The sequence below is a fragment of the Motacilla alba genome, chromosome 6 (assembly GCF_015832195.1).
Source record: "Motacilla alba alba isolate MOTALB_02 chromosome 6, Motacilla_alba_V1.0_pri, whole genome shotgun sequence".
NCBI classification, from domain to species: Eukaryota; Metazoa; Chordata; class Aves; order Passeriformes; family Motacillidae; genus Motacilla; species Motacilla alba.
Genome location: NC_052021.1, coordinates 36,145,467 through 36,170,817, shown reverse-complemented (window position 1 = coordinate 36,170,817; position 25,351 = coordinate 36,145,467). Strand labels below are relative to the sequence as shown.

At 54.8% G+C, this 25,351-nt stretch overlaps 1 protein-coding gene across 20 annotated transcripts in view; it reads left to right on the top strand.

The window, feature by feature from the left end:
- The window catches only part of LOC119702638 (janus kinase and microtubule-interacting protein 3), a 62,906-nt gene continuing 37,555 nt past the window's right edge, over positions 1 to 25,351 (top strand). For 9 of the 20 annotated variants that reach the window (XM_038141030.1, XM_038141029.1, XM_038141021.1 and 6 more), the window contains exons 1-4: positions 1 to 210; positions 21,705 to 21,848; positions 22,986 to 23,175; positions 24,526 to 25,023. In XM_038141030.1, coding sequence (XP_037996958.1) covers positions 23,041 to 23,175; positions 24,526 to 25,023 — 633 coding nt within the window. In that variant the 5' untranslated portion in view covers positions 1 to 210; positions 21,705 to 21,848; positions 22,986 to 23,040. Of the gene's footprint in view, positions 211 to 11,400; positions 11,603 to 21,704; positions 21,849 to 22,985; positions 23,176 to 24,525; positions 25,024 to 25,351 lie in introns of those variants that run through there. The other 11 variants (XM_038141028.1, XM_038141020.1, XM_038141018.1 and 8 more) reach the window with 5 other exon arrangements.

Below are 25,351 nucleotides of genomic sequence, written 5' to 3'. Positions count from 1 at the left end.
GATGGGAGGGCTCTGGAGCAGGAGCAGTGCTGATCTCGGGAAGGCAGGGATGGATGGGAGGGCTCTGGAGCAGGAGCAGTGCTGACGTGCTGCCGGAGCTGCAGTGACTCCGCAATGGCTGAGCCTGCCGGCACTGAGCTCATCCCGCAGCCTGCCGGGGAAACCTGTCCTTAGCTCCTCCGACTGCTCGGATCCGCGCTCGGCTACGTGGTGAGCACATTTTACTCTATGCTTGGGGGATTTTTAGTGGTTTTTTGTTTTATTTTCCTTCTCTGTCCTCTCACTGCTTCCCTGGACCAATCGATGCATCACTTCTCATCTGATCCCCCCGTTTAGAGGACAGAGAGGGAAAATAGAAGCATCTGCAGCAGGGATGGATTATTTTTTCAGCCTTTTGCAGTGTGAATGTTAAAAATCTCTTTGAACGTGACAGCACAAGCAGCCTGCAGGTTTTATCTGGAGTGCACTGCAGGCAGGGACTCCCTCGGTGTGCAGCATGAGGGACTGAGGTTTCTGCCTACCTGTGCTCCTAATTAGCATCTACCTGTGCTCACTAATGAGTGCCAACTATGCTCCTTAATTGGTGCTTTCCTGTGCTTATTAATCAGTGCTTACCTGTGTAATGTATCTATAAATATGGACGTAAAGTGTGACAGACAGACAGACAGACAGATTTGCTGCACACGACCCACCTGCTGCCTGAAGGCTTTGTGGGCTGCATTTTCAGGTGTGCTGTCTGGCATTCCGTGCTGGGGCTGTTTCCCGTTCTCCCTCAGCCATGGCTCTGACGTGCAGGGCTTTGCTCTCGGGTGCCAGGAAGGGGCTGGCTCTGCCTGGCACTGGGGCCCAGCTGCACCTTCCTGCTCCGTCTGTTCTCAGCATCTCCCGGAGCCTCTGTCGTGTGTGATGCAGCTGACATGCCAGGCTGAGGCTGCTGCTGAGCCTCCCGTGCAGCCGTGGGCGCTGCTGTTTGGGGCGCTGCTGTTTGGGGTGCTGCAGGCCCTGCTGAATCGCTGTGGTAAATCACCTGAGTCTGTGCTCGCCGAGGAGCTGGTTCGGGCATTTCCTGCTCGTGCACGGCGAGTCTCAGAACTGCTTCCATGGCAATGCTGTCCTAAAGGAGAGCAGGCTCCCGTCCCTGGCGGAGCCCGAGGCCAGGCTGGACGGGCCCTGGAGCACCTGACATGGTGTGACACTGGTGTCCCTGTCCATGGCAGGGCTGGAATGTGCTTTGGATGTGCTTTGAGGTCCCTGGGCTTTTGATTCTATTCTGTGCTATTTAGCCTAAAAAAAGGAAGTTCTCTTATTTTTCTTCCCAGCTGCTTGCTCTCTCAGTCATTTTAAATGTGGTTTATCTCATCCAGACTCCTTTTCCTTTCAGTTTGAGGGATGCCTCTACTGACACTGCTAAAAATGGAGACAGAGAGTAGAAAACACATTGGAGTCCCGTTGACTTTTGCCTGTTTATCACACATTGTGGTACAGCCAGAGAAATGTGTGTAGTACAAAATAATAATTTCCTGGCAAGAAAGACTCAGAGCCGTCAGCCTGGGCTCTCAGCTGCCACGCAGCATCCTCAGCCTCTGCACTTGGGCCCCTCTCTCTGTGTGAGGGCTTGCTGGGTGCTTGATACATGCTCAGAACTGAAAGTTTCTCAGGGCAGGTTACTTTGGTTTGCAGTGGAATTTCTGCCTGGTTTGTGTTGGCTCCTGGCAGCTCCCTGACCCATAACCCCTTGTTCCTCACCTGCAAATTCCAGACTGGCAGGAATTTTGGTGTTTGCAGAGGTGTTTAGGAGGACAGTGGGCCCAGTGCGAGGCCACGGGAAAGAGCATTTGCCACCAGGGCCCTGCTGGAGAAAACAACACCCCACTTGAATAAGGCTTTAAAGAATGTGCTGGAGGCTCACGGGCTGTCTTGACAAATACCAGTCTGGGATGTATTTGTGGAGCTGTGTGCCTGTACACCCTTCCCTCGGTATATGCTCACTTGTCAACACCTCCCACGTGGTGAAGTTTCACCAAGTTTCCCAGTGCACTGTCAGTTTGCATGAAGAGTAAAACTTTGCTTTTTTTTTTCCTTAAAATGCATCTCTAAAGTATTACTTTTTATTGCAGATGGCTTGAATTCAAAGTAGCATCAGCAAACGAATGTTAACAAGTGAAGGCCTTTAAATTATGATCTTTAACATTTTCCCTTAAAACATGTGTTCTCAGCTTGTCACCTTCTGTGCTGCAGCTCTTCATGTAAGATCAGGAACAGAGGCTCGGCTTAAACGGAAAAATAATTTAAAAAGCAAGTCCTAAAAACTTTACCCATCCTGGTTGACTGGGATGTAGGATTTGAACCCATCCAACCACTCTGGGAGCGAGACTCTAACAGCACTGAACAATTTTAAGACACATAGCAACATTTGCACGAATATATTTTAGGGTAAAAACAGACAAATTTAGCCAATACTTCAGAAATCCAAACGAAATCGCTCATGGGATCCTGTCTTTATCTGCCAGGAGCAGGTACCTGCATGCAGAGGAGAGGAGAGCTCCCTTCTCCCAGAGCATCGAGTGCTGGCTGCTGTGGAGGCAAAATGCTAATCCATGTCTCCAGTCACTTCACCTGGCAAGCTAATTCCTGATTCTCCTTTGCAGCTGCAGCCAAACGTGCCATGCCCAAACAAACCCCCAAAGGCCTCCGAGTTGAGCAGAATTCTGTAGGAATGACTCTAGTGGAGAATGACCCGGTGGCAGATTTTTGAAAATCCCTTCATTCCTGTGCAGACACACAGCTCTTTCAGGCACACGTGATCAGGGGTTTGTTATTCACTGCTGCTGTGCAATCGAGATGAGGGTTCAGTGGATTTCCTCTGTGGAGCAGAGGCAGTGCCTGAGGACAGGCAGCTGGGAAAGGCTTGGGAGAATGTCTGGAGGATAAATGGTCTCCTCAACCACGCAGCCAGCAGCAGGGTGTGGAGTCCTGGCTGTCCTGAAGCCCAGTGGAGATGCTGGGGCTGGAGCTGTTGCACTGGCGCTGTGCTCATTCGACCTTGACAAGGTCACGTGCCAACAGGAACTCAGAAAGGTCACTTCAAGCTGCAGAAGGTGGCTCTTCTGTCCCCCCAGCTCATGCTCCTGGCTGTGTTGTCCCTGTGGGTGGCTCCAGCTCAGCTGGCCCTGCTGCCCAGGGAAGGGCTGCGGGCTGGGCTGCGACCCCGCAGCTCTCCCTCACTCCCCGGGGTGGGATCATGGGCTGGGCTGGCTTGGGAGGGTCCTTAAAGCTCATCCCACCCCTGTAACCAGCCAGGTTTTACCCGGCGTGAGGCACAGAGGGCTGAGGCACCACGGGATTTGACCAGGGGGTGTTAAACTGAGTTTGCTACCAGCACGTGTCAGATCAGGCAGTAGTCACTGGCCACAGCGCCTGCTTTGTTTGCTCCCAGGGCCGTTGTGCTTGTTCTCAGTGTCGTTGTCAATGATCTCTGCTGTGCCGTTGTCCCCTCTGAGTGCTGGGCTCGGGGTATCCTTGCGTGGGGTTTGTGACACTTGGTTATGGTACAATGGAATGGTCTTGAAGGAAGATTCATTTGCTTTTTGTGTAGTGTAGCAAGCAACTGGAAAACACTCAGTGGTCAAGATCTACCCATTCTATCCCAGATAATGCCTGCAGTGGTTAAAAGCCATTTCTCTCCAATCAAAACGCTTTTGAGATTTCTACTGTGGCTACTAATGACTAATTTAAAACTTGCTGTACTGGTGGATCCCAACTTTTCCCTGCCTGAGCTCTCCACATTCCCAACTGTCTCTGAAGGGGGTGGGATGGATTTGGGGTTTGTAAGCCAGCCCTGGTACACCCCAGAGCTGTTCCCAACTGTCTCTGAAGGGGGTGGGATGGATTTGGGGTTTGTAAGGCAGCCCTGGTACACCCCAGAGCTGTTCCCCCAGAGCTGTCAGTGAAGGAGGCAGGATGGATTTGGGGTTTTTCAGCCAGCCCTGGTACACCCCAGAGCTGTTCCAAACTGTCTCTGAAGGAGGCAGGATGGATTTGGGGTTTGTAAGGCAGCCCTGGTACACCCCAGAGCTGTTCCCCCAGAGCTGTCAGTGAAGGAGGCAGGATGGATTTGGGGTTTTTAAGCCAGCCCTGGTACACCCCAGAGCTGTTCCAAACTGTCTCTGAGGGAAGCAGGATGGATTTGGGGTTTGTAAGCCAGCCCTGGTACACCCCAGAGCTGTTGGGAGCAGCTGGGGAGGCTCCTGCAGGGCTTGGGCAGCCTGGGCACCACGGGGGAACCCTTTATTGTCTGAGCTGCCTCTGCGGGGCTCCTCGCACAGTTTGGCACTCCCAGCTGTCTGTGCCTGCTCTTCCCCCGGTGTTTCCCCCTGCAGCTGGGGCTTAGGGAGCCCAGGGGACAGAGCTGGGGGCTCCTGGCACCCCTGCCCATCACAGCCCCACTGCTCTGCCTCTGCCCCCTCACCTGTGGGGCTCAGCCTGGGGAGAAGGGGGCTGGGGGGACCTTCTGGCCGGGGTGTGCTCCCAGGGAACAGGGACAGGAGGAGAAGGAACGGCCAGGGAGGCTCAGGGTGGATATTGGGGAAAAACATTTCATGGAAAGGCTTGTCCAGCCCTGCCCCAGGCTGGCCAGGAGGTGTTCAAAAAGCGTGTGGATGTGGCACTTGGGGACATGGCTGGTGGTGGCCTTGGCTGTGCCGGGCTGACAGCTGAACGCAGTGAGCTCAGGGGTCGTTTCCAGCCATGATCACAGTTCTGTGATTTAGCAGCACAGCCAGAGACAAATCAAAACAAGCCTTTGGGACAGAGGGTGGTCGTTGGGTTTGGTTTTCTCTCCTTTCCTGAATACACAGCTGGCTCCTGAATGCAGAAATTCCAGCTCCACGCATTGCCAGTCCCAGTCTCCAGGGACAAAACCAGCGCTGCCAAAGCTCTGCGCTGGGCTGGTTTGCAGAGTGGCAGTGGAAGGGAATCCCATCAGGTTTTGTTCCCTTAGGACACACTCAGGTGCAGCAGGAGTTAAAGGAGCTGCTGCTTGGTGGGTGCCCCTTGTTCCCTGTCAGTCACGCAGCAGGCCCAGCAGCCTGACCTGCTTCCAGCCTGAGGCAGCTCTGCCAGGCAACACTTCCTAAACAAAGGCAATTTTTTGCTTTCTTTGGTCTGGATTTTTTTTTTTTTCAAATTCCCCTCTTACTAAAATATCAGTGTGTGTCCTAGCACTGACATGGTTTTGGCTTGATAAGGTTTTACAACCACAAATCGAGTAAAAAAACATAGTGGAGAAGCAAGGAATGCAGCCAATGGGATAGATCATGGATATGAAGAGAATGCACAGCCAGGACTGCTTAAAGCCTTCCTAGAGTTGTGCTGCAGGAAATGAGAGGTGGGAATGGACGCTGAGCCAGGAAAAGCAGGGGCACAGGGGTGGGGACAGTCACTAAGGCTGGTGTCAGAGTTAGCATCAAGGGCAGGAGCAGACAAATATAAACATGGTCTTTCTCCTCAAAGCTGTTTCCTGGTGTTTTAGGAGCTTGGGGGGTGGGTGGGTGGTTTTTTTTGTTATTTTTGTCTCTTCAAAGGGAAAATATGAAATGGGAGTGTGTGGAAAGAGTTTCTTCAGCAGTGCTCAGTGACCAGCAGCATCCCAGGCTGGTTTGGGTGGGAAGGAGCTTAAAGCTCCTCTGATTCCACCCCCTGCCACGGGCAGGGACACCTTCCACCAGCCCAGGTGACTCCAAGTGCTGTCCAGCCTGGCCTGGAATGGCAGGAGAGGGTCACACTCAGTCTGGCACTGAGGGGGGTGGCACATCCCCACCCCTCAGGAGCGTGAGCCCCCTTGGAACACCCAGAGGACTCTGCTGTTGTGCAACACAAAGCCCAGTAAAGGACTTGCGTAAGTTTGGGGGAAGAGTCTTGGTGTAAAACCTTTTTCTCCTCCTTTCCCTGTAAATTCCTTGCCATTATAGTGTGAGGGCTCTTTTTCTTCCCAGGAGCTGGGCTGAGGTTTGGGTATGTGCTGCTGTAAGAGCAGGAACAGTTCTGTGAGGGGAACAAGTGTGGGTCAACTCGGCGTTCTGCATAAACATGGGACCAACGAGAAATAAATGCTCTGCTAAAAACATCATTGCTGCTGTTTAAAAACAAGCCAGTCAACGACTGAATTGAGACGCAGAGTATTACCCAGGCAGGAGCCTTTCCTTTCCTGCTTCTGTTTCTGTGTCAGTCAGCACGGGCGGCAGGGAGTGGCAGGGAGCAGACGTGGCTCCCGGGCAGGGCTGTCTGCACAGGCAGGGATGTGCTCACATCTCACACGTCCCCAAACGGGAGGCAAGGGCAGGCAGCAAGGACCCGGGGCTTGTTCAAACAACAGCTGCAGCTTTGGGACTCTGATGACACGTCTGGGGTCACCATTTGATGCGGTGGTTTTCAGGGCAGGTAGGACTTGGTGAGGGGAAGGAGAGATCTTGACTCCATGTTTCAGAAGGCTGGTTTATTATATTATGATATATATTACATTAAAAAAGATCACACTATAACTGTACTACAAAGAGCAGAGAGAAAGATTCATCAGAAGGCGAGACAGGAATAGAAAGGAATGAATAACAAAGTTCTGTGACTCCCAGAGAGTCCGAGAGCTGCTGCCCCCTGGATTGGCCACCAAGCAGAAACATCCCACACTGAGCAATGGAGGAAGCACCTGCTGCATCCCACAGCAGCAGATCACAAATTGTTCACACTTGGAGCTGAGGCCCTTCAGCTTCTCAGGAGAAGAAAATCCTAGCAAAGGGATTTTCACAAAATATCACACCTACAGGACGGAGTTTGAGGTGCTGTTGTACACCAGCACTCAGAGGCACCGGGTGGTTCAGTCCCTAATGAGCCCTGGTGTGACCAGGGTGCTCCAGCTTTCCCGAGGGTGCTGTGCTTGTGGCTTTAGGGACGTTGTTTCATGGCTGCTGATTTCATACTAACAACACTCATCTCTTTAAAGTAACATGCGTGCCAGCTTAGGGCCTTCCAGTTTCCCTGGAGTTCTGAATTCCAAGCCAGCTTGACTCACACAGAGTAAAATTCTCTGAGATGTTTTTTCACGTTCTTTATCAGCCAGATCAGTTTTGTTACATCTAAATTTAGGCCATCAGCCACGCAGGCCTGGTGGGAGCAGTTTGTTGCACCAGTTGTGTTTCAGTGCCGTTGTGCGCTCATGCTCAGGCCCAGCGCTGGCTCTGCCTTGTGTCCTGCCCACTGCTGACAGTGAAGTGCACTGAGCATCGGAAATGTGAGGGGGAACCTCGCTGGGCCAGGCTTTCCCCTGGAGATCAGAACCCTGTGCCATTTGCTCTGCAGCCCCCACGGGCCCGGGTCCCTGATCCCACTCATGCCCGCGGGCAGGGGGTGCTGAGCACAGCCTGCTCTCAGAAATGTGCCACTGTCTCAATTGCTGTCTCCTCGTGAGCACAGGGCTGGGAGGGCACTCAGAGGGAACAGCTCTGTGTGAAATGTCACACTGGGCAGCCCTGCAGCACCTCTTCAGAAAGTCTCATTTGGATGCTGAAATATTTGTAATATTCCTGCTGGGATGTAGGATCTGTTTTGGTTTTTTTAAAAAGATTGCAACACATCGACTTTGAAGATGAAGCATAAAAATTATTTTTAGCATTTGATGCTAAGTCATCAGAGATGATGAAGGAGAAAGAACAACATTTATAGCTCCCTTCCCTTTGGCAACAGCAGAAAAACCCCATCCTCTCCTGGCTGAGTAAGGAGCTTTCCTCAAAGCTGACCCCAAATCCCCCCCAGTGCCACCCCTGCCACGGCAGGGACACCTCCCACTGTCCCAGCTGCTCCAGCCCCAGTGTCCAGCCTGGCCTGGGGCACTGCCAGGGATCCAGGGGCAGCCCCAGCTGCTCTGGGCACCCTGTGCCAGGGCTGCCCACCCTGCCAGGGAACAATTCCCAATCTCCCAATCTCCCATCCAGCCCTGCCCTCTGGCACTGGGAGCCATTCCCTGTGTGCTGTCCCTCCATCCTTGTCCCCAGCCCCTCTGCAGCTCTCCTGGAGCCCCTCCAGGCCCTGGCAGGCTCTGAGCTCTCCCTGGAGCTGCTCCTCTCCAGGTGAGCCCCCCAGGTGTGCCAGCCTGGCTCCAGACGGGCTGCAGTTGCAAAATAGGGCTTTAAAATTCTTGATTTTAATTAAACATAAGTGCTTCTAAAAATTCAAATGCCATTCTAAAACATTTCAGTCTCATTTTTGACAGCATCTCAATTTCTCATCTTCATGCTTTGACTAAAACAATTGAGAAACAAATCCACCACCAAAAAAGGCTCCGGGCAGCAAAGTTCGCCCCAGCAGCTGTGTGGGGCAGTGGGGTGCCCATCCCTGGAGGTGTCCCAGGAGCTCCTGGAGGTGGCACTCAGAGCTCTGGGCTGGGCACAGGCTGGGCACCGGGCGCAGCTGGCACTCCATGGGCTGGGAGGGCTTTCCCAGGCTGAACAATTCTGTGATGCTGTGTGCCAGACAGTGCCTCTGTGTGTGCCCGCAGCCTCTGGGCTCACGGGAAGGCTCAGTCCCCGCTTGCAGCAGCCAGTGCCCTTTTTCAAAAGGAAGGAAAAGGCAGAAGAGCAGCAGCTTTGGCCTCCATGGCAACGGCAGCAGCAGCGCTCGGCTCCAGCCGTGCCTGGGGAAGCTGCTCCTGAGCGTGTGTTTGTTTTCAGAATCTGCTTGGAACAAGCCGTTTGCCAGGGAAGAAAGTCGTGTTTCCCTCAGTGCAGTGAGGACAGGGACGTGTCACTGTGCAGGGCCAAGCAGGGCTCTGGGATCCCACTGGGGCTGCTGGGGAGCCTGCAGGAAAGGGGAGCAGGGCAGGACAGGGACACTGGGCACTGAAAGCCCCTGTTCAGCTCCAAACAGGGCATTTCACTCCATCCCCTCTGGTGAGGAAAGGGGAGCAGGGCAGGACAGGGAGCTTTGAGCACTGAAAGCCCCTGTTCAGCTCCAAACAGGGCATTTCACTCATCCCCTCTGGTTTATATCCTGCAGGAAAGGGGAGCAGGGCAGGACAGGGACACTGGGCACTGAAAGCCCCTGTTCAGCTCCAAACAGGGCATTTCACTCATCCCCTCTGGTTTGTTTCCTACTCTGCTGGAAGGCTCCCAGCCCATGGCATGGCTTGGAAGGGTCCAAAGGCAGGTTGGACATTCTACCTGGGATGGTGGAAGGTGTCCCTGCCATGGTGGGGTGGAGCGAGAGGAGCTTTGTGTTCCTTTCCAACCCTAACCAACCTGGCATTTTAAGGATATAACAAATACAAGGGTCAGACTGCTGAAAGAAATGGCAGAGTTTGAGATGGAGAGGTTCCAGCCTTTCCTGGGGTCTGCCTCCCCCTCCCAGAGGTGTGTAATTAGGGACAGTCTCCCCCTCCCAGAGGTGTGTAATTAGGGGCAGTCTCCCCCTCCCAGGTGCTGGTGTGTAATTAGGGGCAGTGTGCTGGATTCTGGCCTTGGGGGCTCGGGGCTGGTGCCCCCTTCCCTTTGAAGCCAGGCCAGTGCACGGGGCTGCTGTGAGCAGGAGCACAGCCAGCCCTGCTCTCCTGGGGGTTTGGAGGCTCTTTTAAATTGGGATTCTCTTGTGCCTCAGGCTAATATTGATTTTTTCTTTTCTGGTTTTATTATTTTATTGTTGAAGTGTTCACCTCGTGTCTCCTGCATGACATGAAAATTTCATTCTTCTGCTTTCTTACTCATTCACTCACTGAATCCATTCTAAAGCTCTAAACTGCACCTGGTATTTCTCTTTTTAAAGAAGATGCTGTTCATTGGTTCACACTGGAAAACTGTACCTGATGGTCACTAATATGTTAGTGGTTTGAACAGATTTATGTCTGCAGAGATGTCAGAATTCTTGATGTATCTCTTCTACATGTATGTCTTTTTATCTCTTCTGCACCAGCCTTTGGCTGCTGCTGGAGCACCCTGCATCTCAAACCCTGCTGGTCAGAAGCTTTGTAACCTTGAGGACTTTGTGAAACCCATGGAAATTTGCAGGCTGTGTTTGGGATTCGGTGGTGCCAGCACAGGAAGGAAAACAAGACAGTCCTTTCGTGGAAATGGACTGCATTCTTGCTTCTAATTAAAAAATCAAAGGGAAGAGCTTTCTGTAATTAAAGGACGTGTTTGCTGGTCTGTCACAGGACTCTGGAGCACTTCTGCTTGGATCATTCTGGAAGTGACTTCCAGCTTTCCACGGGAGCAGGCTGAGCATTCACCTCTCTCTGGCCACAAGTGCAGGGGCAGGGCAGGGTGGCAGGGACAGGACAGTGTCCGTGTGTCCGGCTGCTGGGCCTGGAGCTGTGGCGCTCCTGCAGGCACCTGCCCAGGTGTGGGCTGTGCCAGAGCTGGGGACCCTTCCCAGCTCACTGAGACCCCGCTCGGGGACCCCCGGGCTGTCCCTCCCTGCTGGGGCAGTGCAGAGCCCGGGCACGTGGTGGGGTCTGCCCCATGGCTCAGGGCTGGGGGTGAGGAGCTCTTTCCCTGCCTGGTCCCATCCAGGGGGATCCTGCAGCCTGTGGAAAGGCCAGAGGGATCCTCCCAGAGCCAGCCTCACTCGTGGGGCACTTGGCATCCCTGCCAGCCTGCCAGGGCTCCTCAGGCAGGGCTCCTGGGGCAGGGGCTCCTGTTCCCATTCCTATTCCCATGGCCATTCCCATTCCCGTTCCCATTCCTGTTCCCATTCCCGTTCCCATTCCCATTCCCGTTCTATTCCCATTCCCGTTCTATTCCCATTCCCGTTCCCATTCCCATCCCCATCTCCATTCCTGTTCCCATTCCCGTTCCCATTCCTATTCCCATTCCTGTTCCTATCCCCATCCCCATTCCTGTTCCTATTTTCATTCCCATTCCTATTCCCATTCCCGTTCCATTCCCATCCCTATTCCCATTCCTGTTGCTATTCCCATTCCCATTCCTGTTCCCCTTCCTGCTCCAGCCCAGCCCAGGCACAGCAGCTCCCGGGCTCTGCTCTCCGGCTCCCGGGCTCTGCTCTCTGGCTCCCGGGCTCTGCTCTCCGGCTCTCGGGCTCTGCTCTCCGGCTCCCGGGCTCTGCTGTCCGTCTCCCGGGCTCTGCTGTCCGGCTCCCGGGCTCTGCTGTCCGGCTCCCGGGCTCTGCTGTCGGGCTCCGGGCTCTGCTCTCCGGCTCCCGGGCTCTGCTCTCCGGCTCCCGGGCTCTGCTGTCCGGCTCGCAGCCCCGCAGCCCCCGGGCTGGCAGGGAGACATCCCCTTTGCTTTCCAGCCGGCGCAGGTGGAGGCCGGCAGTCTCTCCCTGCTCGCCCAGCCCTGGTGCCCAGGCAGGCTTTGCATTTGATTTTTTTCCCCCAAGAAGCCGTTTCCTGTTGTCGTAACGTAGCCAGATGGGGAGGGTTCAGTGGGAACACCTCGGGAGAGGCTGGCAGAGCGGCGGATGCGGGAAGCAGATCCTCCCCGTAATACTGGCACGCTTTGGTAAGTTCCATCTGAAAAATGAAAAGCTGCTCCTTTGCTGAGTCACAGCCCTCGGAGCTGGAGCCGAGACAAGCCGGGAGCCGCCGGGCTGGAGGTGAGCTGAGGTGAGCGGAGGGGTCCGGCATCCGCCCGGGTGCTTTTCTGGCCTGGGAGGATTTTTTACATCTCAGTAAAGGGCTCTGTAAGTTGAGCGTGTCCGTGGGAACGTGCGGCGGCCCTGGTGGCCCGCAGGGTGGGGGTGGCACGGCTGTGCCGAGGCAGATGCCGGGAACATCCCGGGACATTCCCGGGACGTCCCGAGCACATCCCGGGCACATCCCGGGCACATCCCAGCACACCCCGGGCACATCCCGGGCACATCCCGGCACATCCCGGGCACATCCCGCCACATTCCCGGCACATCCCGGGCACATCCCGGGCACATCCCGGCACATCCCGGGCACATCCCGGGCAGCCCGAGCACATCCCGGGCACATCCCGGGCACATCCCGGCACATCCCGGGCACATCCCGCCACATCCCGGGCAGCCCCGGCCGGGGCACGGAGCGGCTGCGGGCGCTGCCAGCGGCTCGGGATGCGTGTCCCGGGCAGGACCGAGCCCTGCCCCGGGCTGGCAGCTCCCGGAGCGGCCGGAGAGCCGTGCCCGGTGCCAAGGGCAGCTCGGTGCGGGGCCGCTGCCGGGGCAGGCGGAGCTCTCCCGCGGCAGCGCCCGTGCCGAGGCTGTGCCGGAGCCGCTCTCCCGTTCCGGGCTGTCCTCGCCGCCGCAAACCCCCGCGCAGCCCGGGCCCGGGGCTGCTCCAGCCCTGCACCGGGCTTTGTCTGCTGCGGGCTCACAGCTCCGTCCGGGCCCCCGTGCCCGGCTGCCGATTCCCGGTCCCGGGGTGCAGAAGCACGGTACCGGGGCTGCCGATTCCCGGTCCCGGGGTGCAGATACCCGGTCCCAGGTGTTTGTTTCCTGGAGCTTTTTTATCTCCTCGAGCCCACAGAACTGGGTGTCCAATCCAGAGGAATTTATGGAGGAGGGAGCTGGGATTGCTGGAGGAAAGACGGGAGGGCTCCCTTACAGCAGAGAACCTGCAGGTAGGACAGGGACACGGGAGCATTTCCTGAGCACCAGTAAAATGTGGCATTTGACACTTGAAAGTAATTCTAGTTCTGTTGAAATGCTGCCAAGATATTATTATCTAGACAGAAAAATGCTCTTAGGCTGCTGTTTCCAGGGCATCTGTGGTCATTTCAATCGCAGATTTGGTTTTTAAAGCAAATCTGAAGTTGTTTTTATTGTTAGACATGTTTTCCTTGTACTTTTTAATAAGCTTTAAAAGTGCTTAAAAGCTCAGCATCCTTAGGAGCTGTGGTGTTGCTGATGTGTGGGTGATCAGCCCACCTCCCGCTCCTGACCACTGCAGGTCACCGTGGCCTGAGCTGACATCCCTGAGGGACGGAGCAGAGTCATGGAATCATAGAGTCACAGAGTTTATAAGGTGGAAAAAACCCTTGGTGATCATCAAATCCAACTCTTGACCCACTCTTGACCCACACCACCACCACGTTCACCTCTAAGCCATGTCCCTGAGTGCCACATCTGCATTTTTGGGACACTTCCAGGGATGGTGACTCCATCACCGCCCTTGGCAGGACTGGACAGCCCTTTCTGTGCAGAAATTTTCCCCGGTCTCCAACCTGAACCTCCCCTGGTGCAGCTTGAGGCTGCTTGCTCTCACCCCGAGGAACTGAGCTGGGAACCTCTCCTGCCAGCCCCCTGCACCCCTCCGGAGCCTCTGGGCTCTTCCCTCTCCTCCTGGCCCAGCAGGGCTCTCCCAGCTGTCACCAGGACACCTGTCCCGTTCCACCTTGCACCTGGCAAGAGCAACGCAGGAGCTGTGATTGCAGCACAGGGACTATTAGATGATGAGGACAATACTCTCCCCCAAGGGCACAGTGCAGGCACCAGGGAGTGCCTGTCCTGGCCTGCCCTGCCTGCTGCAGCTCGGGGTGATGGGCTGGGCTGGAAAGGCTGGGCTGGGCTGGAAGGGCTGAGCTGGGCTGGGCTGGAAGGGCTGAGCTGGGCTGGGCTGGGCTGGGCTGGGCTGGAAGGACTGGGCTGGGCTGGGCTGGAATGGCTGGGCTGTGCTAGGCTGGGCTGGAATGGCTGGGCTGGAATGGCTTGGCTGGGCTGGAAAGGCTGGCCTGGGCTGGAAAGGCTGGGCTGGAATGCAATGGCTGGGCTGGAAGGGCTGGGCTGGAATGGCTGGGCTGGAATGGCTGGGCTGGGCTGGAAAGGCTGGGCTGGGCTGGGCTGGGCTGGAATGGCTGGGCTGGGCTGGAAAGGCTGGGCTGGAGTGGCTAGGCTGGGCTGGAAGGGCTGGGCTGGGCTGGAAAGGCTGAGCTGGGCTGGAGTGGCTGGGGTAGGCTAGGCTGGGCTGGACTGGGCTGGGCTGGACTGGGCTGGAAGGGCTGAGCTGGGCTGGGCTGGGCTGGGCTGGAAGGGCTGGGCTGGAAGGGCTGGGCTGGGCTGACCTGACCTGACCTGTGGTGGCCGCTCTGGTCCCAGCACCAGGGACTCAGCTCCTGCCTTTTCCTGCCCAGTGATGATTTGAGCCCAGGAGCAGCAGAACCATGGGCAGCTGCTCCCAGGGTTTGTGGTGAGTGATCCCAAGTGGGAGATTCATCTTGCCACCAGAAAAATCATTTCATTTCCTGCCAGCACCCAGAGGGTGGTTTCTTGTTCTTGCATTAGTACAGAAAAGTAACTGAAACATCCTTTTCACTGCACAGTATCAATCCTTTAATAACTTCCTGTTCAATGTCCTTCCAAAAAATCCCAGAGCCTCACTCTTCCATTGCCTGGTCACCTATTATGTTTCATTTAGGAGAATTTGAGTGGATTAATGAGTGCCTACCATTTAGCCTTCTGCAGCATCACAATGCTTTTCCTCTGATTTCACATCTCCTGCCTCTGTAATACCTTATTTACATTGCTGTGTGCACAGCAGATGTGCTCAGCGATGACTTGATCTTTCCTCCTAAATCTCTGTGTGCAGGATATGTCAAATTGTATTTTTGAATGTAGATTATCTTGTACTTTCACAGATTGAATTTCGTGTTGCTAAGTTACCTATTTTTTCTAGTTTGAGGTTATTGCTTTTGTTGTTTTTTTTTTTTTCCTTTTGCCTGCTTGTCCTCTTTCCTGATTGACCTACATAATGCTCTGTTATCAGCAGGTTTTTACGCCCTGCCCTTTACCAGGTCACCAGCACACCCAGCAGTGCCAGCCCCTGCCCCGGGCCTGGGGCTCGCAGCTGGGAATCTCCTGCCTGGAGCAGCAGCTCCTGTGCTGGGATCCCCACCGTGGCTGCAGCTTGTCACTCACCACACCGCTCACTCTCCTCTCGGGATGCCCTGGCTGGGCCAGGGGCTGGGCTCAGTGGTCCCTGTGGGCCACATCCAGCTCGGATATTCTGTGATTCCAGAGCTGTGGCAGTGAATCACAGCAGTGTCTGACCCTGGGGCGTCCTTGTGGAACTGAGCTCCGCATTTCCATCCTCTCCTCCCATTGCCTCTGGGCTCCAGGACTCACCGAGGTCCCTCTGCTGCCCCAGCACAGCCCACGTGTCTCAGCCCCTCTGCCTGCTGGCTTGCTGGGCATGGGCTTGCTGGGCATGGGCTTCTCCCCTGGCTGTAATGAGCCGTGCGAATGTGCATCGTTTGGATTAAAAACCTCCCAGGCTGCCCCGGAGCAGGCAACCACAGCCATTGCTGCCCCTAATGCTGCCCCTAATGCTGCCCCTCCGGGTGCCCAGAGCTCTGCAGAGCCTCAGGGCCTCCCTCAGTGCCCCGAGAATGGCCAGGCCAGGCTGGGGGACATAGCCCTGCAGGGAGCATCCCCCCGGGCTGGGGGACAGGGAGCATCCCCCCGGGCTGGGGGACAGGGAGCATCCCCTCTGGGCTGGGGGACAGGGAGCATCCCCTCTGGGCTGGGGGAATAGGGAGCATCCCCCCGGGCAGGGGGACAGGGAGCATCCCCCTGGGCAGGGGGGACAGGGAGCATCCCCCCGGGCTGGGGCACAGGGAGCATCCCCCCGGGCTGGGGCACAGGGAGCATCCCCCCGGGCTGGGGGACAGGGAGCATCCCCCCGGGCTGGGGGAACAGGGAGCATCCCCCGGGCTGGGGAACAGGGAGCATCCCCCCCGGGCTGGGGGACAGGGAGCATCCCGCTGCCGTCCCGGCCGGGCAGAGCCCGGAGCGGCGCTCCCGGAGCAGCCGTCGGGACCAGGCGGGCTCAGGAGCCAGATGGGCTCAGCCCTGCCTTGGCTGAGGATCAGCGCCGTGCCAGGGCCACTTTCCCTGAGGGAGAAAATGCAGAGGGCTAAGAGACTGGAGAATGCGGAGCTCAAATCCCAGATTGCCCAGCTGCCACACTGACCCAGCGGGGGAAAGGGCTGCTCTGCAGCTTCTGCAGCCTGTAACTGGAGCTGCTGGGGGCAATGCTCCCCCGGTTCATGATGTAGCACATTTCACACGGGAAAGCAGGGCTGGTGCTCTTCCCGATCATCTGCACATCTGAGGGGAGATTCCTGCAGGGCAGGGGTTCCCCGGGAGGAGGCATCAGCCAGGAGAGGCCACTTGGGAATGAATGAGTCACTTGGCCTCAGAGGTGAACTCCAGGAAGTCAATTTTAGTGACCCAGTGGGGAGCACAAGCAGTGGCAGCTGTTGAAGTTCCTCTTTTTTTTTTTTTTTTTTTTTTTTTTGTTAGTCTTGGTAAAAAAAAAAAGGTTATAGAGTTCTCGTGTTGAAAATAAGATTTTCCCAGAGAAATGGATCAGAGAATCCCAGAATGGTTTGGGTTAGAAGGGACCTTAAAGCCCCACCCAGTGCCACCCCTGCCATGGCAGGGACACCTCCCACTGTCCCAGCTGCTCCAGCCCCAGTGTCCAGCCTGGCCTGGGGCACTGCCAGGGATCCAGGGGCAGCCCCAGCTGCTCTGGGCAGCTTGTTCAGCCTGGGGTACTTGGGCTGGAAATGTTCAAGTGAGGGTGAAGCAGCCTTTTCTTCCCCTCCTCTGGGTCTGCCATGGTGCAGGGAGGCCTCACACCCTCCTGGTGCTGTGCTCAGTGGAGCTGCAGGGCAGTGCTCATCCCTGGCACTGCTGCCCCGCGGGTGCCACCCTCACAGCTCTGGGCACGCTCCTCTCTGCTCCTAAATCACTATCTGTGTTTATTTCTGGCTCTGTGTTTATTATTGCGTTCGTGAGGATCACGGTCAGTGACAGGGCAGAGGGGGGCTGGCACGAGGCAGGGGACTCGCAGCAAGTGCCACAGAAAGGTCATTTAAACTGGCATATTTAGTAATGAGAAATCAGGTTTGGAATAATCTGATCCTCAGTTTTCCAGGCTGTAGGAGCAGCTTTTCACTAGAGCCTGATGGACGTCTCCCAGCTGTTTGCATTTGGGAGATTAATCGACTTCCCATTCAAATTCTTGTCTGTTGCTGTGAAATGTCAATTTTTGTCTTGATTTAGAGCTGGGCACACACCTACTGAGAAGTGAAACTCACTGTCAAATAGAAATGTAGTTTTTGGGTTGTCTGGGTCAGCCTAAAGAAAGGTTCCTACTCCCATCAGTGTCTTCTCCTGCTGCCCAGCTCCTCACAGCTGAATTTAATGATGATGAATCAGTCTGGAAATTAACCTTAATTCTGAAACCAAAGCACAGTGGTTTTGTTGCCACCGTTGAGTCTGTTATTTTTCAAGCTCATTTATAAATTGAATAAATCCAAGAACTGAAAATCTTTTCTAAGAGCATAGCAATTAAACACTGCCTTTGCCATCCTCAAATCCAGCTGTGTTGTGTGTTGGTGCCGAAGAGGGTTGGAGAGGTAGCATTAAATAGTTATTTGGGGATGTTAATAACATGCTTAAAATGTTTCCATCAAGTGCTTTTGGATCGTGCGATGCCATCTGTGTTACAGTTGATTTAGTTAATTATACAGGCATGAATTCCTCGGGAGAAGGGATGGCATTGCTCTAACAGCTTGTTTGCGAGCAAGGGAAGGCAGTGACACGCTGTTAAACTCGTGGAATTGGGTCTGAGATATATCCCCCACGAGCAGTCCTCCCCAAGTGACGCTGAGCTGCTGCAGTTTAGCAGATCATCTGCAGGGGTGCGTTATTGGAGTTTATTGCAGAGGCTCCAATGGATTTTTGAACCTTAAATATTGGGGGTTGTCTGAGAAAAAGGAGAAACTGCTTTCCTACCTAGTCAATTGTTAATTGTTTTAGTTAATTGTTGCTCTTTCTGCAAATTAGCCCTGGGAGCTGTGCAGGTAAACAGGGGTCCTGCTCAAAGTGCACCCGCTGGGATTCGGCAGGATTGTGTCTGTGTACTGTGTTCAGAGACTGTCCTGAGCTGGGACCCACAGGATCACCCTGTTCCTGCCCAGACACCCCAAAATCCACCCTGGGCCCCCCAGGCAGCGCTGTCCAAAGGCTCCTGGACCTCTGGCAGCCTCGGGGCTGTGCCCATTGCCTGGACACTGCCCAGCACCCTCTGGGATGAGCCTTTCCCTAAAATCCATCCAAACCCCCGGCACAGCTCCAGGCGCTCCCTGTAAACCATAATTAGCTTCATAATTGGCACCCACCTATGGTTTGCACTTAGAATGAAACCCAAAAAAGCTGTGTGAGACCGAGGATGAAGAAGCAGAGGGTGGGAGTTCAGCCCCTGGGTGTGGCACAGGCAGGGAGCTTCACGCACCAGGGGAGGCTGCCCAGAGCAGGCTGTGAGTGCAGAGCTCACAGAGGACATGATCGCCCATCAGTGACTTAAAGCCAACAACGGTGGGAGGATTAATCTTTGAGGAAAAATCCAGGTCAGTCGGGATTTGACATGTGTCTGTTGCAGCTGCTGCTGGAATCCATCTAATCCTCAGCAAAACTTTGCCTAGACTTCCATCTGCAGAGACGTCGGGCCTGGGGGGTGAGGGGCGGAATTGTCTTTAATTTAAAGCAGATATTATATCGTGAAAGATAGGTTTCAGGGCCTCCTTCGCCCTGGGAAGCGTTGGTTGGTTGTTTATTTCCCTTCTGGGAGTGGGGACTCGCTCTGCAGCAGGCAGCTGTAGGTACCAGGGTGGGGAGCCTGACCTCCCTCAGCAGGAGCATGCACCCGCCAGGTGTGCCTCTGTGCAGCTCTGGGCTGGGCCACCCACACTGCTTGTATGTGGGAAAAAAATAATTTTATCAAATTAGTCTCCATCTGAAGGGCACGGAGGAAAAAAATCCTCATGGAATGTCCAGGGCAGGGAAGGGAGCTGGGAAGGGGCTGGAGAATCCCTGAGGGAGCTGGGAAGGGGCTCAGCCTGGAGAAAAGGGGGCTCAGGGGGCCCCTGTGGCTCTGCACAGCTCCTGCCAGGAGGGGACAGCCGGGGGGTCGGGCTCTGCTCCAGGGAACAGGGACAGGAGCAGAGGGAACGGCCCCAGGCTGGGCCAGGGCAGCTCAGGGTGGGCACAGCAGGAATTCCCCCATGGAAAGGGGGCTCAGGCCTTGGCACTGCCCAGGGAGGGTTGGAGTGCCCAGCCCTGCAGGTGTCCCCTGGAGGTGGCACTCAGGGCTCTGGGCTGGGGACAGGGAGGGCATGGGCACAGCTGGGGCCCCAGGGCTGGATTCTGCCTGTGGCTCCGTGGCGTGTGCGTGTGAAGGGAATGCACAGCACAGCCCTGTGTGCAGGACGTTCCTGCCTTGGCCTGCTCGCTCCTTTTCCCACGCCATTCCCCACAGGTTCCCTTCTCGCCTCGCAGCTATGGATATATGTATGTATAGCCATACAACATCCTGGTTGTATGGATATATGGCAAATGCTTATGTGGATGAAGCCCAAAGCACCACAGCTCCAGCACGGGACACGATTGCATGGCTTAGCATGAAATTCCTTTTCAGAGGGAAACTCATTTTCCTGCATTTGGATCTCTAGGCTGGTGCAATCCCAAACGGAGCACGGGTATTACTCATGTGGAAAAGTGGGAACTCGGCCATTACATTTCTTTCTATCATAATATTTCAAGGTGCACCAGAGGCTCAGAAAAGGTTTGTTTAAACTAATAAATCAGAACAATTTGTCAAAACCAGAGAACACCGGTGCTTGCAGGGCTGTGGCAGACGTTGGACATGTTCCATATTTGTAAGAACAGTGTTCTGCTTTCAAATATTGGTACCCTGGGTAGGGAATAATTCACTTATTTTTAAGCATGGTGAAACATTCATTTCTGCAGCTACTACCTAGAAAACACATTTCCCAATTAGTCTTGATGTCTGAATTGCAAGCCAGGAGGCAAAGGCAGCGCTGAGCCCTGCTCAAGGCAGCTCTGATGCATTATTGATGCTGTTTTCAATATCAAACATGCCACGAATCAGATGCATAACCTATTCTCCCAGCATCAGAAATATCATGACCTTTCGGCTCTGTTAAGGTGATGTGTCTGATAGCTGCCCCTTCTGTGTGCCTCATTGGAGAAATAAAGGGAAAATCCCGGGGCGGGTGGCTGGTGTTCCAGGGAATGTCTGCTTGGGGAGGGGGAGCTGCTCTGTGCCCTGCAGAGCAGCTCTGTGTCCCCTCAGCCTGGGAGGAGCCCCCTCCTGCCTGCTGCTGGCTGGGAGCCTTGCTGTGGCCTGTTTTCCTCCCAGTATTTGTGATAAATGTCCTTTCAGGCCCGGCCTGGCAGTTGGCCCCAGTGCCCAGGGCTGCTCCTGCTGCAGGGCCACGCTTGTGGGAGCACAAGCCACCACTGTGGTGGCTCCGACAATGCCTCTTGTCCCCCACGAGGTCGTGGCTGTCACTGGGAGCTGCCGTGCCCTCCTCAGCCCTGTTTTCATTCTTAGCCTGGGAACAACAACCCAGCGAGGGCAGCTCAGCTGGGGCAGCTGCCAGCACTGAGCTCTGCTGGCCCCAGCGCCAGATATACACATTTAAATATATAAAAATATATAAAATATGTATACACACACACACACCTGGCTGCAGCATCACACCTGGGCTCGGCCATCCTTCACCACGCTCACGTCCCCACATCCTCCTCGGGCCCTCCACTCCTCCTCAGGGCTGGACTTTTGGGACTTTTGTGACTTGGTTTAGTGGGCACAGTGCTCATTCCTAGACTGTGCAAGGCCCAGGAGCTGGGGTTCAGTGATCCAAGAACCTGCTTGGCATGAACATTTGAAAGAAAATTAAAAAGCTGCAGCACTGTAAGTGCCAGGATCTGTGCTCTGCAAACTGGCCTCAGACAGAGTTCCCACCCAGCAAACTCTGCTCCGCGGGAGCAGCTCCCGAGTTTCCTTTTCTGTAAGCGCACAAATGTAAATTCTCACAGCCCTGGCTGTCCAAAGGAATCCTGTCAGCAGTTACTCTCCCGAATCCCTGTGCCATTCAAGTGATGGTTTGTCTGCCGTTCACGTGCAAGCAGCTGAAGCTTGTTGGTGGCTGCTTCTCGTTTCCTCGGGTTGTGAACTAACCTGGCTCATGCTGCCTCTGCCTTCCGAGGGAATCCTCTAAGAAAATAACTGTAATGTGCACAGAGGGCTCGTTTGCTGCAGCAGGTACAGCTCTGTGCCTCTGGCTACAGGCTGCCCCATTTTTTATCAATAAAGAAAGGGGGTTTTAAGTCTCCTTTGGTGTGTTGTGTCTGCTCGCACAAAGCAGCAAGAATCTTAAATGCAAAGAACATGTACTCATGTTACAGATTTCACAGGCAATGCCTTTAAAATTTAATTCATTTCTATTTCTTTGCCCAATCAAACATGTTTCTTTTTATAGGAACTTCCAGGCTCCAAAGTCAGGCACCGGCCTGAGAAACAGCAGAACTGACGCTGTTTGTACCACCTTGGTTTGGACAGTTTATATCAGGAGTGTTATTTTATTCTCCCACTTGTTTCTCTAGGTCTCAGCCTCCCTCCTCCTCTCTGACCCAATGTCCTGTGTGATTTCTCTGTCTCTCAGCAGCTCTGCCCTTCAAACTCCAGCCCTCTCCCAGCCTTGTATCCCGTTTTTGTACCCCCAGAGCAGCTGCCTCCCTTGGCTCTTTTCTTCCTGATGGATTCAGGCTTTTGCTCTTGAGTTCAATCCAGGCCCTTTTTTTATTACGATGTTGTTGTGGGGGTGGGTTCTGTTGCTGTTTTGCTGCTATCATTGATGGTTGCTCTCTCCCTGCAGCTGCCCTGACCTGCTGAGCCCCATCCCCGTGCCTGGACAGGGACAGTGCCTCTGCTGTGCTGGGACCATGAGGGACAGACCGAGGCACTGAGGGTCCCCAGCCAGGAGCATTGCTGCCCACGTGAACAGGATTGCTTCAAAAAGGTTGGAAATGTTTTCCCAAGTATGAGCACTTTTCAATGGAATTTTGTTGTATGACCATCCCGTGGTTCCATGATTCTATGAAAATAGAAATAAGATCTTCCCAGTGGTTGCTGTCTCTGAGCCGTGGCAGTGCCGGGGACGGGTGGGTGGCTGTCCCTCCTGAATTCCACATCCTCTGTGCATCCCACGTCCTCTGCCCTGTGTGGGTTCCCTCTGTGCAGTGTAGATTCCCCATCCTCTGCACTGTCTGAATTCCACATCCTCTGCCCTGTGTGGGTTCCCCATCCTCTGCTCTGTATGCATATCCTCTGTGCCCTGTGTGCATTCCCCATCCTCTGCCCTGTGTGCATTCCCCATCCTCTGTGCCCTGTGTAGATTCCCCATCCTCTGCCCTGTCTGAACTCCCCATGCTCTGTGCCCTGTGTGGGTTCCCCATGCTCTGCCCTGTCTCAATTCCCCATCCTCTGCCCCGTGTGGGTTCCAGGACAATCCTTGTCCAGATGAAGGAGCAGGACACTGCCTGGCAGGAGGGTGCAGCTGGGGGGACAGGCCCTGCTCCCAGGGAACAAGGGACAGGACGAGAGGCAGCATCAGAGGAGGTTCAGGTGGGATGCTGGGCTGCCCTTCTCCATGGAAAGGGCTGTCTAGCCCAGATGGGAAGTCCCCATCCCTGGAGGGATGTGAAGGCCTGGGGCACCTGGGTGGTGCAGATGCCTGGCTGTGGCACCTGGGCACCTGGGGGTTGGACTGGATGGTCTGAGAGGACTTTTCCACCAGCTGAGCACAGCTGAGCTTGCACCCCCAGCCCCTCCAGCTGACCCTTCCACCCAGCAAAGCTGTACTTGCACCCCCAGCCCCTCCAGCTGACCCTTCCACCCAGCAAAGCTGTGCTGGCACCCCCAGCCCCTCCACTGACCCTTCCACCCAGCAAAGCTGTGCTGGCACCCCCAGCCCCTCCAGCTGGCCCTTCCAGCTGAGCACAGCTGTGCTGGCACCCCCAGCTCCTCCAGCTGACCCTTCCACCCAGCAAAGCTGTGCTTGCACCCCCAGCCCGGGGAATGTGGCCCCTCCAGCTGGCCCTGGGGCGTGCTGGGTGCTGTGTCCCCTGGCAGGTGACAGTGCTGTCCCTCCCTGCAGGCCCCAGAAGATGTAGAGCGGCGAGCGGCGCGCTCGGGGCCGGGCCTCCCTCACCATGGCCAAGAGGGGCTCCAGCAGCCGCGCCAGGGGGGACAAGCCCGACGCCCTGGCCGCCCTGCAGGCTGCCAACGAGGAGCTCAGGGCCAAGCTCACCGACATCCAGATCGAGCTCCAGCAGGAGAAGAGTAAGGTGGGCAGCTTCCCTTCCCGGGAGGGCATTCGGGGTCGTTCGGAGGGGTCAGGAATGCCAGGATCCTCTCTGCTGGTTCTTCTCTGTCCCTATTACACTAATTTCATTTGGGTTTTGTACTCTAACACCTCCAAACCTGGTTCTTCTCTGTCCCTTTTACACTAATTCCATTTGGGTTTTGTACTCTAACACCTCCAAACCTGGTTCTTCTCTTTCCTTTTTACGCTAATTTCATTTGGATTTGGCACTCAGGCTCCTCCAAACCTGGTTCTTCTCTGTCCCTTTTACACTAATTTCATTTGGGTTTTGTACTCTAACACCTCCAAACCTGGTTCTTCTCTGTCCCTTTTACACTAATTTCGTTTGGGTTTGGCTCTCAGGCTCCCCCAAAGCCAGTGCTTACCCAGATGTACGGTCCTAAACCTCAGCTGTGCCCCCTGCGCTAATTCCCAGGTTCCAGGGAGGCACAGCTTCTCCCTCAGCCTTTGGGAGAGGGGCAGCACACGGGGCTGGAGCCTCGGCTCTAAGGGCTCCCAGCTCCTGCCCTCTGATCACTTCTCAGCAAGAGCAGGGGATGTTCATTTGCTTTCCCCCAATTCTCCAAACCAGTTTCCGCTGATAGACTTCAGGGGGTTTTTGGTTCCAGAATAGAAATATGTTACCGTGCAGGGACAAAGTGATAGTTTGCATTTTTCCGTGAATTTGCATCACTTTTAGCCATTTTAGACCATGAATCCGACATGCAGGTATGAATAAATGGAACATGTGTTGATCCTTTTGCAGTGGAGCAGCACTTGCAGCTTTAAGGCTGAGGATTTTGTTTTCCTGCTCCCCGTCCTTCACAGCCACTTTGGCCATGGCTTCTCTAGAGTTTGTGGCAAGGTTTTAAACTGAAATGTCACTTGAGCCTTGCGTGGTCAGGTACAGTCGGTTATTTCTGCTGAATAATTCATCACCTAAGAACCATCTGGTGAAATGCAGCTGTTTGGGGCTTCGCAGGAGCTTGCACAGAGGTTTTTGTGCCCTGCCTGTGCACGTGCAGGTTTGGCCTGCCTGCCAGAGTGATGGCCTTGGCATCTGATTTTTCCCTTACTTTGGGGGTAATGTGCTGTGAGAGCTTCTGCAGAATAAAGTGAGGACTCAGAAGGTGCTGGCAGATTCCTGAATGTGTATTAAACATGAGCCTGCAGTGAAAGAAAGGTCTTTGCTACCACTGGTTTATAGACACAGACATACCAGCACTGAGGTGTAAGACTGTAAAGTCATCTGTACCATTTTTAAATGATATCATGATATGTATTCATTGTTTGGTCGATTGAAAACACTACACTTTCTTGATTTTCCTAATAGGTCAGCAAGTTGGAAAGGGAGAAGAATCAGGAAGTGAAGCAGATCAAGGAGCACGAGCAGCATAAAAGCACAGTGGTGGTCACAGAGCTCAAAGTCAAACTTCATGAAGACAAAATGAAAGAGCTCCAAGCTGTCCGAGAAACTCTTCTGAGGCAGCACGAAGCTGAGCTGCTCAGAGTAATAAAAATCAAGGACAATGAAATCCAGAGGCTGCAGACCCTGCTGAACGCCGTGCGGGACGGCGCCCCGGACAAGGTGAAGACGGTGCTGCTCTCCGAGGCCAAGGAGGAGGCCAAGAAGGGCTTCGAGGTGGAGAAAATCAAAATGCAGCAGGAGATTTCCGAGCTGAAGGGGGCTAAGAAGCAGGTGGAGGAGGCTCTGACGATGGTGATCCAAGCTGACAAAATCAAGGCCGCGGAGATCAGGAGCGTGTATCACCTGCACCAGGAGGAGATCACCCGCATCAAGAGGGAGTGCGAGAGGGAGATCCGCAGGCTGGTACGTGTCGCCCTCTGCTCCTCTTGCTTCTGCTCCTGCTGGGAAATGATCGGGGCTGGGCGGGTGGGGAGACTCTGGGGCTCGCTCCAGCTCTGTTTACATTCACTGGTAGAAAGGGCAAAGTGGTTTTTAAAAGTATTAGGATGTTTCGTGGGAAACTTCTTTATGCACGGGAGAGCCTGGGGGTGTTGTTCACGTCACAGGCAGCAGGAAGAGCCCTCAGGCTCCTGGCTGGTCAGGGGAATGCTACAACAGCTGTGTGTCTTGGGTTATGCCTCTGTTTCCTCACCAAGCCTTCCCTCCTGATCCACCTTGGTCCCTCCCTTTC